The sequence below is a fragment of the Nicotiana tomentosiformis genome, chromosome 4 (genome assembly GCF_000390325.3).
Source record: "Nicotiana tomentosiformis chromosome 4, ASM39032v3, whole genome shotgun sequence".
Taxonomy (NCBI): Eukaryota; Viridiplantae; Streptophyta; class Magnoliopsida; order Solanales; family Solanaceae; genus Nicotiana; species Nicotiana tomentosiformis.
In genome coordinates this window covers 122,272,797-122,285,202 of record NC_090815.1, presented here as the reverse complement: position 1 = coordinate 122,285,202, position 12,406 = coordinate 122,272,797, and the positions used below count along the sequence as shown (strand labels likewise).

The 12,406-nt window shown below is 39.2% G+C and overlaps 1 protein-coding gene across 1 annotated transcript; it reads right to left on the bottom strand.

Annotated features, from left to right (window-relative positions):
* Positions 1-5,582: 5,582 nt before the first annotated feature.
* On the bottom strand, positions 5,583-6,488 carry LOC138910477 (uncharacterized). The gene has a single exon (XM_070201720.1). The coding sequence runs from the start codon at positions 6,486-6,488 to the stop codon at positions 5,583-5,585; it is 906 nt and encodes a 301-aa protein (XP_070057821.1).
* Between the last annotated feature and the right edge of the window lie 5,918 nt (positions 6,489-12,406).

Here is a 12,406-nt window from a genome sequence, read left to right as displayed (position 1 = left end):
TTTACGCGGCCCGCGATAGTGTAGGCATCCACGTTCATTTTTTGTTTTGCGGTCCACGCTACCCCAACATTTAGTTATTGAGTGATTGCTAAGAGTTCGTGGTCGCGGTCACTTTTACGTGGTCCACGATTGGTCCTTCGCGGCTGCATTCAAGTTTTCGTGGACCCTGCTTGTGATCTTAAAAGAGTCTGTTAATTGCTTTCGCGGCCGCGTTCATTTTTTTGCGGTCCTCGATTGGTCATTCGCGGCCACATCTAATTTTTTGCAGTCCACGTGTGTCCAAGATCAAAGAGTCAGTAGTCTGAACCTGACCTCTTCGCGGCCGCGTTCACTTTTTCGTGGTCCGCGATAGGAATTCCGCGGTCGCGTCTACTTTTTCACGGTCGGTGATGCCTTGTTTTGAGAAGCATTGTTGTTCTTTCATCTGTACTGCATTGAGGCATGATTGAACCCTAATTCTAATTATCTTTCACTAATTGTGTATTGCAGAAAATGGTGCGATCCCGTGGTGGAGCAGACAAATCAAAAGAGGGCAGAATCCTCCCGAGGTTGGGGCAAAGAAAAGCAGGCTTTGCCCTAAGCATCTCAAAGAATCATAAGCAAAGACAAAACCCTCACTAGACCTCCTGTCGATTCATCAGACACAAGTGAATATCTCCCATCCTGGGAGATTTCTGAGGGGGAATCTACACAACCTCGACAAGAGGCCCAATCACAACCCTTTCGCCTAATCGATGAAGTTACCTCCTCTTCTAGGTCGTCTGATGGCTCAGAGGGAGGTAGTGCTGCATTGGAGCCATCTTCCGCACCTACTGCAACCCTAGATGAAGATGACGAGGTCCCGGATGATGGGAGAGGGGGGTGATACCAATGTGGGTGGTCTTTCTAGATCAAGGAATCCAGAGGTGTGGGAGGATAGATTCGTGAGGGAGAAAGCATACCTCAAATTCCGGGAATGGTGGCCCCAAAGGTCGCTCATCCTTGAGCGTTAGTTTATAGACAAAGATCTCCCTCCTCACAATCCAAATGTCAAGATACAATTTGAGGAGAGAAAAAGGGTGGAAGTACTTCACCAGCAAGATTCTGAATGTAAATGAGTACCTTGTCAAGGCGTTCTACGCAAATGTTGCCCATATCAAAAAGGGCACCACTATGACAAAGGTACGGAACTTGAAGATACAGTTTGATGGCGCCACCTTGAACACATATGACTGTTTTGAGGATGTGGAAGCTGTACAGTATTTGGAGAAGATTGCCCTAGATAAAGCAGCCCGACCTTGGCTAGCAGAAGTAATAGCCATCCCAGGGACAACACCGGCCTGGCTCACAACTGGAGTCCCAATCGCCAGAAACACCCTCAACTTTGAAGCCAAAGGGTGGTGCACATTTGTATACAACCGGCTTGATCCTAGCCATCATGATAGTGACATCCCACTCTCCCGGGTGATCCTAATAGCTTACATCATGGTGGGGTATCCAATAAATATGGGGAACCTCATGTCCCATCACATCTCTAAAGGTACCAGAAATAAGAAAGGTCCTACACCTACCCCAACTTCATCACTATGTATCTCGAGGACAAAGGGGTAGAGGGGAGGCACTATGACACAAAGGTGAAGCCAAAGAAATCTTTCTCCTGGTATAGCCTTTAAGGACCGGACAACCCTAAAGCAAAGGGTAAAGCCACTACCTCTACTGGCCAGTCTGAAAAGCTAAGGGTAGTGGCCACCGTCTCAGAGCCTTCATCAGCAGAGGGACCTTCAGCTGCCATGCCTCCTCCTTCATCCGGACCATCCATCACTGTGCCACTATCTGTGCCCTCATATTCTAATTACCCCCAGACTGCCCTGCAGGTTTCTCAAACCTTATCCAAGCATCAACAACTGGATATAGGCAGCTACATCAAAGCTGTCTGTCTTATCCAGTGAATTAGTAGCACAGTCAGCCCCAGCACAGCTTAAGGTACCTCCATCAGTGGAGGATTCATTGACGAAGCTTTTGGCCAACCAGAAGAAGCTCCTGGACAACCAAACAAAGATCCTGGAGACTTTGGATACTCATGGCAAGGTGATCAAGGATTTGGGAAAGTAGGTAAATAAGATGAGAAAGACTCAGGCCTCAAAGGAGTCAGAGGAGAAGCTGAAGAAGGAGATAGAGAAGTTCACTTCTGCTGGAGATATCCCACTTGACTTGCTTATGGAGGAGACTGCCCCAGCAGCACAGGCAGCAGAGCATGAGGCAGGTAAAGCTCCAGTTAGAAGATTTGTGGTCCCCCTGTCAGAGGATTTGGAGATCCAGTTAGAGGACCCGGAGGGAGATGATGATCCTATGCAGTCCGAGGACCCCACTCATGTGCCTGACCCCATGTAGTTAGAGACTACATAGGGAGTTTTCTTTACTCTCTAACCCTTCCCTGATCTTATTTTGATATTAGCATTGAGGACAATGCTATCTTTTATTTAGGGGTGGGGGGTGGGGGTGGTCCATTTTGATTTGGTTATGATTTGATGACATTGGTATGTAAGAATTATGATACTATTTTTCTTTACCTTTTATTTATCGTTAGTTTCACTTTCGTTATTTATCACTTTTGGTATGTATATAGATTTACCATTCGATGTATATATTCATCTCCATTTTTGTACATATTAGTTTCACTACATTATCGTACATATTCATTTTCCTTTCCGTAGTTTATTTCATAACTTCTTTCGTATTCTTCCTTAATAGCTTAGCTTTATATTTCCTTTAGTAGCTTATTTTTGAGTTTTTAGCTTCTTTTTACATTATGCGTGATCAATAAGCCTTTGGTTTTCTTAATGCCACGGTTATTTCCAAAGGAGGATGTTGTCTAAACCGGGTGGCTCTTCCCGAGTAAGTTTTCTTTTTGTTTTGGTGTATATAGTAGTAGTAATTAATAAAAGTGTCTCAAGCAGGTTTTATTTGGTACTAACACATTTACCTTCGACCTCATGGTTAGAGACAAGTTGATTGGCAGAGATTAGCTCTAGTTGTGACCTTTAGACTCTTGCGTTGGCTAAAACAATCATCGAGTGGTTTCCTTGATGGTTACATTCTAAAATGCAAGATTTGCTCATGGAGAGTAAAGGAGGAGGAGTTTGGGATCTACAATGACCTACGTGAGAGAGCAAGTTTCCTTGATGAATTGAGTCAACTCTTGATGCTCTAGTGTCACATTAGTACTATGGAACTCAAAAGGGCATAACACGATGTTGTTAATAATTCATTTGTGTTGAGGGTAATTGTTAGTCCCAATTGATGCTTGATGAAGTCACCTTAGGCTAGCTGAAATATCCTTTTCTTTTTCTTGTGGAGGTGAGAATTACCTTATTTGCTTGAGGACAAGCAAAAGCTAAAGTTTGGGGAAGTTGATAAGTAGGGATTTTAGCCTATTAATTGCTCTCTTTTACTTGTATTTTGGGCCAAAAATGCATGAAGGTATTCCCGAAAACTAACTTAATATGCTTGCTTGCAGGGATTGTTTAAAATGAGTCAAAGGAGCCATAATAAACTCATAAAGGAGTTAAAACTTGAACAAAAACCAAGACTGGGCCAAGAGGTGTGGAACGCAGACCGCTGCAAAAATACGCGGCCGCAAAAGTATCAACGCGAACGCGGCCATTATTCCGCGGTCCACGATATGAAGAATGAGAGAGATGTTTTTTGGGCACAAACATGAACACGAACCGCGATAAGAAGATGCGGCCGCAAAAGTACCAGCGCGATCGCGATGAGAATTTCGCGGACCGCGATTGCTACGGTTAAGAGAGTGCATAATGCAAGCAAAAATGAGAAGGGTGGTCCGCGTCAAAAATACGCGGCCGCGGAAGTCTCTCACGCGGACGCGGTAGAAATTACACGGTCCACGAAACAAGGTTCAACCCAGGTCCAGATGTGAAGAAACGCGGACCGCGATCAGAATTACGCGGCCGCGAATCAAGTGTACGGCCGGGGTCAGAATTACGCGGCCGCGAAACTTCTGCAGGATGTTATATTTTTGCTGAGTACGTGAGACGACTAGGTTTTCCTTTTTGTGCAATTTTGTAAATGATTTACTTTATAACATCAGATTTTCATCTTTTAATTTAGTATTATGGATTATATCTTCTCTTTATCTTTGATTTCTGCTATAATTATGAGTAGCTAGGCTTATAGTTAGGGTTGTGACTCAACCCTAGTGTGGGTATTTAATGGGTCTTGAATTTTAGGGCATGAATGTTTGTGGGTTGATCATATTTAGCCTAGTTCTTGCTAGAATTATAGAATTAGTTGTTGCAAATACTGATTCATGCCTTTATGATTTGGTCCCTTCTTGAGAAAGAGTGATTAAGTCTGGGAAAACTAGGTTAATAAGGAATTGGAGTGAACTCAAGAAATTGATAGCCCAAATTAAATGGTTAAACCTAGATATAGTAATACCCGACTTGAGCTAATATAACATGAATTGCATGAATACCCAATGGGATTTGAGAAAGCCACATTGGGAAAAATCACTCAAACTATCGAGAGATATAGAGTGAGTACTTGGGTATGATGGCTATATTACGATCCCAAATTAATCATGCTTGCCCTAGATTCTTACTACCCGTTAGATGTACACCTAGGCGAAAGTCACTACCCTAGTTCTTTTAAACACTTGAAAACCAACAGAAACAAATATTGTACTTAGCTTTAATCATTGCATACAGTAGAATAGAAATAGAAGTAGAATAAATACCATCATGTTTGGAAGTGCAATTAGGAAAAACACACATCTAGACTTGGATATAAATCTAATTCCAAATCGATTAACTCCCTGTGGAAATCAATCCCGACCTTGTTGGGTAAAACTGCATCGACCATCCTTGCTACTCAATAGTGGTGTAGGTTTGGACCCGATCAGACCGCACAATATTTGTGCGGTCCGCACTTCAGACCTCTTTGCCCAGCCTTGGTTTTTGTTCAACTTTTGACTCTTTTGTGAGTTGATTTTGATTCATTTGGCTCATTTTGAACAATTCTTGCAAGCAAGCATATTTCATTAGTTTCCGGGAATATCTTAAAGCATTTTTGGCCTCAAACACAAGTAAAAGAGAGAAAATAATAGGTTAAAATCCCTACTTATCAGGCCTCGGTAACTCTAGTGAAGTTGTGAACCCTCTCCCAAATTTCCTCACAAGAAAAAATTGGAGGTGGAAAATCATGTTCAACTGTATTCTTTCTAAATACGTTCTTCATCCTTCTGAACTCATGATCAACTGGAAAGAACCGACGATGAAAATCAAACCATGATTGCTTTCGGCCATGTCTTAAAGTGAACGTTTTACCATTTTTTATGCAATATGGACATGCTAATTTTCCAGCAGTCATAAACCTAGACAACATTCCATACGTAGGAAATCATTAATGGTCCACATTAAGTTATCACACAACTTTTTAAGCTGATCAATCAGAGGTTGCAAATATACATCAATCAAACTCTTTGGATTGCGGGGACCGGGAATAACACAATTTAAAAAAATATATGGACTAGTCATACACATTTTAGGTGGAAGATTATACGACGTAATAAAGATTGGACATCATGAATATGGTGTTGCAGAAATAGAAAATGGCATGAAACCATCAGCACACAAACCCAACCGAACATTCCTCGGTTCACTAGCATAATTCGGATACGTCCTATCAAAATGCTTCCAAGCTTCCCCATCTGAAGGATGACACATAACACTGGGCGACCTTCTATTTTCATAGTACCATATCATATGAGGAACATAAAGCATCGATGCGTACAACCACTTTAATCTAGGAATAAGAGGTAAGTAATGCATCGACTTCACAACAGCCTTCTTCCCACTGAAAACCCGCTTAAAACGAGGTTTTTCACAAAATTTACAACTTTCTAATTCTGTATCACCCTTATAATACAACATGTAACCATCTTCACAAAAATCAATTCTCACATACGAGAGTCCTAACTTAGAAACCAATCTTTTAGCCTTATAGAAATCATCAGGTATGTTGAAAGTTGGGTCAACTAGCTCACTCATAAGGCCAATGAAAGAATCCATTCCCGCTTGAGAAATATTGATATCTGATTTTATACTTAATAATCTAACCGCAACAGACAACTGAGAGTGCATACTCCCTTTACTTAGTGGACGACTAGCGGCCTCTAATTGTTCATAAAAATATTTTGCCTCTTCGTTAGGAGCTTGTTTGACGCTTTCATGGGGTTCAAACTCAAAGTTCATCCCAAAAGCACCCGCAACCATTTCATGATATCTATGATGTTGAACGTTATTCTCCACCGACCTACTACTTTCACCAACAATGTTATGAAATACAACATCACTACCATCAACCTCTCCATGACTAGTCCACACAAAATAATTATTCATAAACCCTTTTTTATAAAGATGAGTCTTAACATCCTCCGATTCAAAAAAATGAAAACACTTGCACTTCACACAAGGACACCTAATCATCCCTCCGATTTGAAATGGTTCAAGTGAGATTGCATGCCTAATAATGTCACGACCCAAATTCACCTATAGGTCGTGATGGTGCCCAACATCCCAGCTAGGCAAGCGAACTAATAATTTAAACATATACTCATTTCTTTAAAAATTATCCGAGTAATAAAACTCGGAGTACTTGCAAAATTTAAGACAATGGGAGAAATAAGATAAATTAAATCCCAATTAAAATAATTAAATCTACAATTCTACTAGTGTGTGTACCAAGACCTGATGTCACAAGTATATGAGCATCTAGCAGATTATACAAAATTCTAAATACTATCTGAAATAAAAATAGGCAGAGTTCGAAATACAAAAAGAGGCACTAGTTCCTACAGAACGGATCAGAAAGGCAGCTCACCACTAAGCCTCTGGATAACGTGGGTGCCCTCCGGTGGCTCCAACTATAGCACCTGTCTCAAGTCCTGCACAAAAAGTGCATCAAGTGTAGCATGAGTACGTAAACAACGTGTACCCAGTAAGTATCAAGCCTAATCTCGAAGAGGTAGTGATGAGAGGTCGACTTTGACACCCGCTATGGGTCAATAATATTATTATAGAAATATTTATTTAAACATGATTTTTAGGCTAACAACAATAATTTTCTTAACAAGCAGAAATAATAAATTCCTTAAATTTCAATAAATTTCCAATTTATAAATTAACTTCACAAGCTGCAATTAAAACATCAAGGTATCGTGTAATTATTATTATTAGGCACGATTTCTGCCGAGGTCGTACGGACAGATCCAGAGTGTCGCGTACACTGCCGAGGGACGTGCGACGCGATCCATATATGGATCTATACTGCCGAGGCATTCAGCCCACTCCACAAGAAATGAGGACATATTCTTATGTACTTCCGGAATGAAAGAATACACACACACACACACACACACACAGAGAGACACACACACACACACACACACACACATATATATATATATATATATATATATATATATATATATATATATATATATATATATATATATAACTCTTAAGGTTAATACGAGAGGATGTACAAATTTCAATTTAGCAGTTAGAGAATTTTCACAAAAATTCAAGTACGTGAACTTTCAGTCTTTTACTATTTTCTCTAAAAATTATAGAATAAATCCCAGTAATTTAATTAAATAAAAGGAGCAATTATCACAAGTAATTCATGCTTTGAGTTTTAAACTACCCGTACTTTAGATTAAATAGTAGCTACGCACGGACTCTCGTCACCTCGTGCGTACGTAGCCCCCACAATTAGCAACATTATTAATTTATATCACCTATGGGGTAATTTTCCCCTTACAAGGTTAGACAAGAGACTTACCTTGTCTCAAAGTCCACTTCTCGATCACAACGCCGCATTAAAGTCTCAATTCAGTGCCGAAAATTCCAAAACTATCCAAATATTATGCAAAATAATTAATACATATTCAATAATATAAAATTAGACTATTAAATAAATTACCCTATCTAAAATGGTAAAATTTGTAAAATTTATCTCGGGCCCACGTGCCCGGAGTTTAGAAATTTTCGGATGTAAACGTTACCCATAATCTCGAGAATTCAAATATACAATTTCCATCCAATTCAATAACCATTTTCGTGGTTAAAATCTCATTTTTATAAAATTTTAGGTTTTTTGTCTAAACCCTTGATTTCCTAAATTTACAGGTTATAATCTACCCATAATCCATGTATTTAACTCAAAGTGCGTAAAACTAACTTACCTTCAACTTGCTAGTTGAAATCCCTTCTCAAAAAGCTCTAAAATCGCCCAAAAATGGAGGAAAACGAACTAAAATGACTGAGCCTCGCGTTCGCAGGTGCGCCCCAAATTCTGCATTTGCGGTCGCAGGCATGTCATCCTCTTTCTGCTTCTACGAGCAAACGTCGCATCTGCGATGGTCGCACATGCGACTGTCTAAGCCCAGGTGCGATCGTACCAGAAGCATAAAGCTTCAGCTATCTCCCAAGTCCAAAATTAGTCTGAGCCTCGTCCGGTTAACACTCGGGGCCCCCGGGGCCCCTGCTCGAACATACCAACAAGTTTGAAATCATAAAACGGACTCGCTCGAACTCTCAAACACGCAAATCATTAACAAAACTAAGAATAGCATCCCAAAATCGAATTGGATCAAAATATGAACTTCAAGTTTCTAACTTCCTTCTAACGCGCGACTCATACTTATACTACCCGGAATGACACCAAATTTTGCGTGCAATTCTTAAATAACCATACGGAACTATTTCCAAATTCGGAATTTCAAACAGACCTCGATTACTCCAAAACCTACTCCAAACCAAATTTAAAGAACATTAAACCTTCAAATAGTTGATTTTCACTATTAAGCGCTGAAACGCTCCCGGGGTGTCTAAAACCCGATTCGAACATATGCCCAAGTCCAAAATCATCAAACGAATCTATTGGAAATGTCAAATCTCGATTCCACGGTTGTGTACTAAAAATGTTAACCGAAGTCAAACTTAGCATATCAAGGCCAACTTAAGGAACCAAGTGTTCTGATTTTAACCCGAACACTTTCAAATCCCGAACCAACCATCCCCGCAAGTCATAAATTAATAAAAGCACATACAAGGAGTTTTATTTAGGGGAACAGGGTTCTAAAAGTCAAAATAACTGCTTGGGTCATTACAAATAAATTCATTAACCCCTTCTATAAATTCCTCCCTCAAACATCGACGATTAAGATAATTCCTATTATACATATATATATATATATATATATATATATATATATATATATATATATAACCCGAACACTTTTAAATCCCGAACCAACCATCCCCGCAAGTCATAAATTAATAAAAGCACATACAAGGAGTTTTATTTAGGGGAACAGGGTTCTAAAAATCAAAATAACTGCTTGGGTCATTACAAATAAATTCATTAACCCCTTCTATAAATTCCTCCCTCAAACATCGACGATTAAGATAATTCCTATTATATATATATATATATATATATATATATATCCATAAATGAATTCAATTAGCTTATATGATTCTGTCATTAATCATATAATTATACCTTAAATTAATTTGTAATTCTATAATAAGCTTTTGAATTCAATTAGCTTATGATTCTATAATAAGTTCATAATTTATATCTTAAATTAATTTATACATTAAATAATTTAAATGCATTAATTTGAATTCTATTAAGAACCATAAGTTCATAATTTAAGGTAGTTCGTTATTTAAACCTTAAGTTCATAATTTATACCTTAAATTAATTTATACATTAAATAATTTAAATGCATTAATTTGAATTCTATTAAGAACCATAAGTTCTATAATTTATAATTCTATAATAAGCTTATGAATTCAATTAACTTATGATTCTATAATAAGTTCATAATTTATATCTTAAATTAATTTATACATTAAATAATTTAAATGCATTAATTTGAATTCTATTAAGAACCATAAGTTCATAATTTAAGGTAGTTCGTTATTTAAACCTTAAGTTCATAATTTATACCTTAAATTAATTTATACATTAAATAATTTAAATGCATTAATTTGAATTCTATTAAGAACCATAAGTTCTATAATTTATAATTCTATAATAAGCTTATGAATTCAATTAACTTATGATTCTATAATAAGTTCATAATTTATATCTTAAATTAATTTATACATTAAATAATTTAAAAGCATTAATTTGAATTCTATTAAGAACCATAAGTTCATAATTTAAGGTTGTTCGTTATTTATATCTTAAGTTCATAATTTATTCCCTTTTTAGGGACTACTACTACGTTCGCTAACCAATCCAGGTATTTAACCTCCCGAATGGATCCTATTTTAAGGAGTTTAGATACATCGTCTTTGGTGAAAGCATGTTTGACTTCGGACTGAGGTCTCCTCTTCTGCTTGACCGGATGGAACTTCGGATCCAGGCATAGCTTATGAGTGATTATCTCTGGTGGGATGCCTGTCATGTCAAGGTGGGACCTAGCGAAACAATCTTCATTAGTCATAAGAAATTGAATGAGTTTTTTCCTAAGCTAGGGGCATAACCCCGTGCCTAGGTATACCTTTCGATCGGGCAAGTGTTTAATCAATATGACTTGTTCTAGCTCCTTGATCTTTGATTTAGTGGCATCGGAATCATCGGGGGCTATAAAAGATCTGGGGACCCCGTAATCATCATCCTCGTCTACCCCTCGTTCCTGCGATTCTGCCGAGGCTGGTATCAGTGATTGCTATTTGGCCACATTTTTTACCATCTGGTTCGGATATAGCTCAGTTGAGATTGCAGATGCCTGTATCACTTCGTAGACCGCGAACATTTCCTTGGCGGATGCTTGTTCACCATAGACTATTTTGACTCCGCCAGATATTGGGAATTTCAGTACCTGGTGTAGTGTCGAGGGAACTGCTCTCATGTTGTGAATCCATGGTCTCCTTCGATCACATAAAACTTTGCTTCATGGATGGTTCCGGCGGTATTCACCGGTAATGTTATTTCACTCTTAGTGGTTTCATATGCCATGTTGAATCCTTTTAGAACTCGTACTGTAGGCACGATTTTATCTTGTAGACCGAGCTGCTCCACGACCCTCGATCGGATGATGTTGGCCGAGCTACCCGGATCAATTAACACATGTTTAACTCCAACTTTATTTACAAGTACAAATATTACCAGTGCATCATTGTGGAGCTGTATGATCCCTTCTGCGTCCTCGTCATTGAAAGACAATGTCCCTTCTGGTATCTAATCTTGAGTCAGTGTTTCCCTCGTGATAGATACTTTGGTGCGCTTCATCATCGCCCCCTGAGGGACATCGACCCCACCGATGATCATGTTAATGACGTGTTGAGGTTTTTCTTTTTCGATCTATTTATTAGAATCCAATTCCTAAAATTATTCTTTGCTCGGCCGCTCAGGAATTCTCGAAGATGCCCGTTGTTGAATAGTCGGGCTACTTCTTCTCTCAGCTGCCGGCAATCCTCCGTTCTGTCACCGTAAGTGTCGTGATATTTACACATCTGGTTAGGATCCCTTTGGGTTGGATTAGATTGTAATGGGTTGGATCAGATTGTAATGATCGATGCCATTTGGTATCTTTGATGCGTCTGATAGCTGATACAATGGTTGAAGCATCAACGTTAAAGTTATATTTTGATAACCTCGGTGCCTCTTTAGGACCGATGGTCCTGTAGAAGACGTTCTTGCTCTTGAGTCTCCGTTGCTATGACCTCGATCGCTTCTACTTTCATTCCTCAAAGAGTTCCGCCCGGACTCACTACTTTTCCGTCTCTATTATACGGCTGATACCAATTCCTTTTTGGCCTTGGTTCATGATCAATGTCTCTCTTGGCTCTTTCAATGGTTCTAACGGGATAAATGGACCCCGAAGGGGCCCTGAGTTGATCATCTTTCACTCTTATTTTCGATTGATACCGGTTATGCACGTCGGCCCAAGTAACGGCCGGATATTCTATCAGGTTTTTGTTTCAACTGCTGTGAAGCGACCGAGCTTCGAACGTTGAGCCCTTGGGTGAAATCTTGAACGGCCCAATCATCAGCGACCGGTGGCGGGTCCATTCGTTCCATTTGAAATCCGGACACGAAATCTTTGAGCATCTCGTTATCCTTCTGCTTTACTTTGAAAAGATCTGATTTCCTAGTCTCGACCTTAATGGCCCCGGCGTGTGCTTTCAAGAAAGAATCCGCAAGCATAGCAAATGTGTCAATAGAATTAGGAGGCAAGTTGTGATACCATATCATAGCCCATTTTGATAGGGTCTCTCTGAATTTCTTCAACAGGACAAACTCGAATTTCTTTGATGGCACTTGTGTAAGAGGTTACATGCTCATTCGGGTAGGTCGTTCCGTTAAACTTGGTAATCTCGGG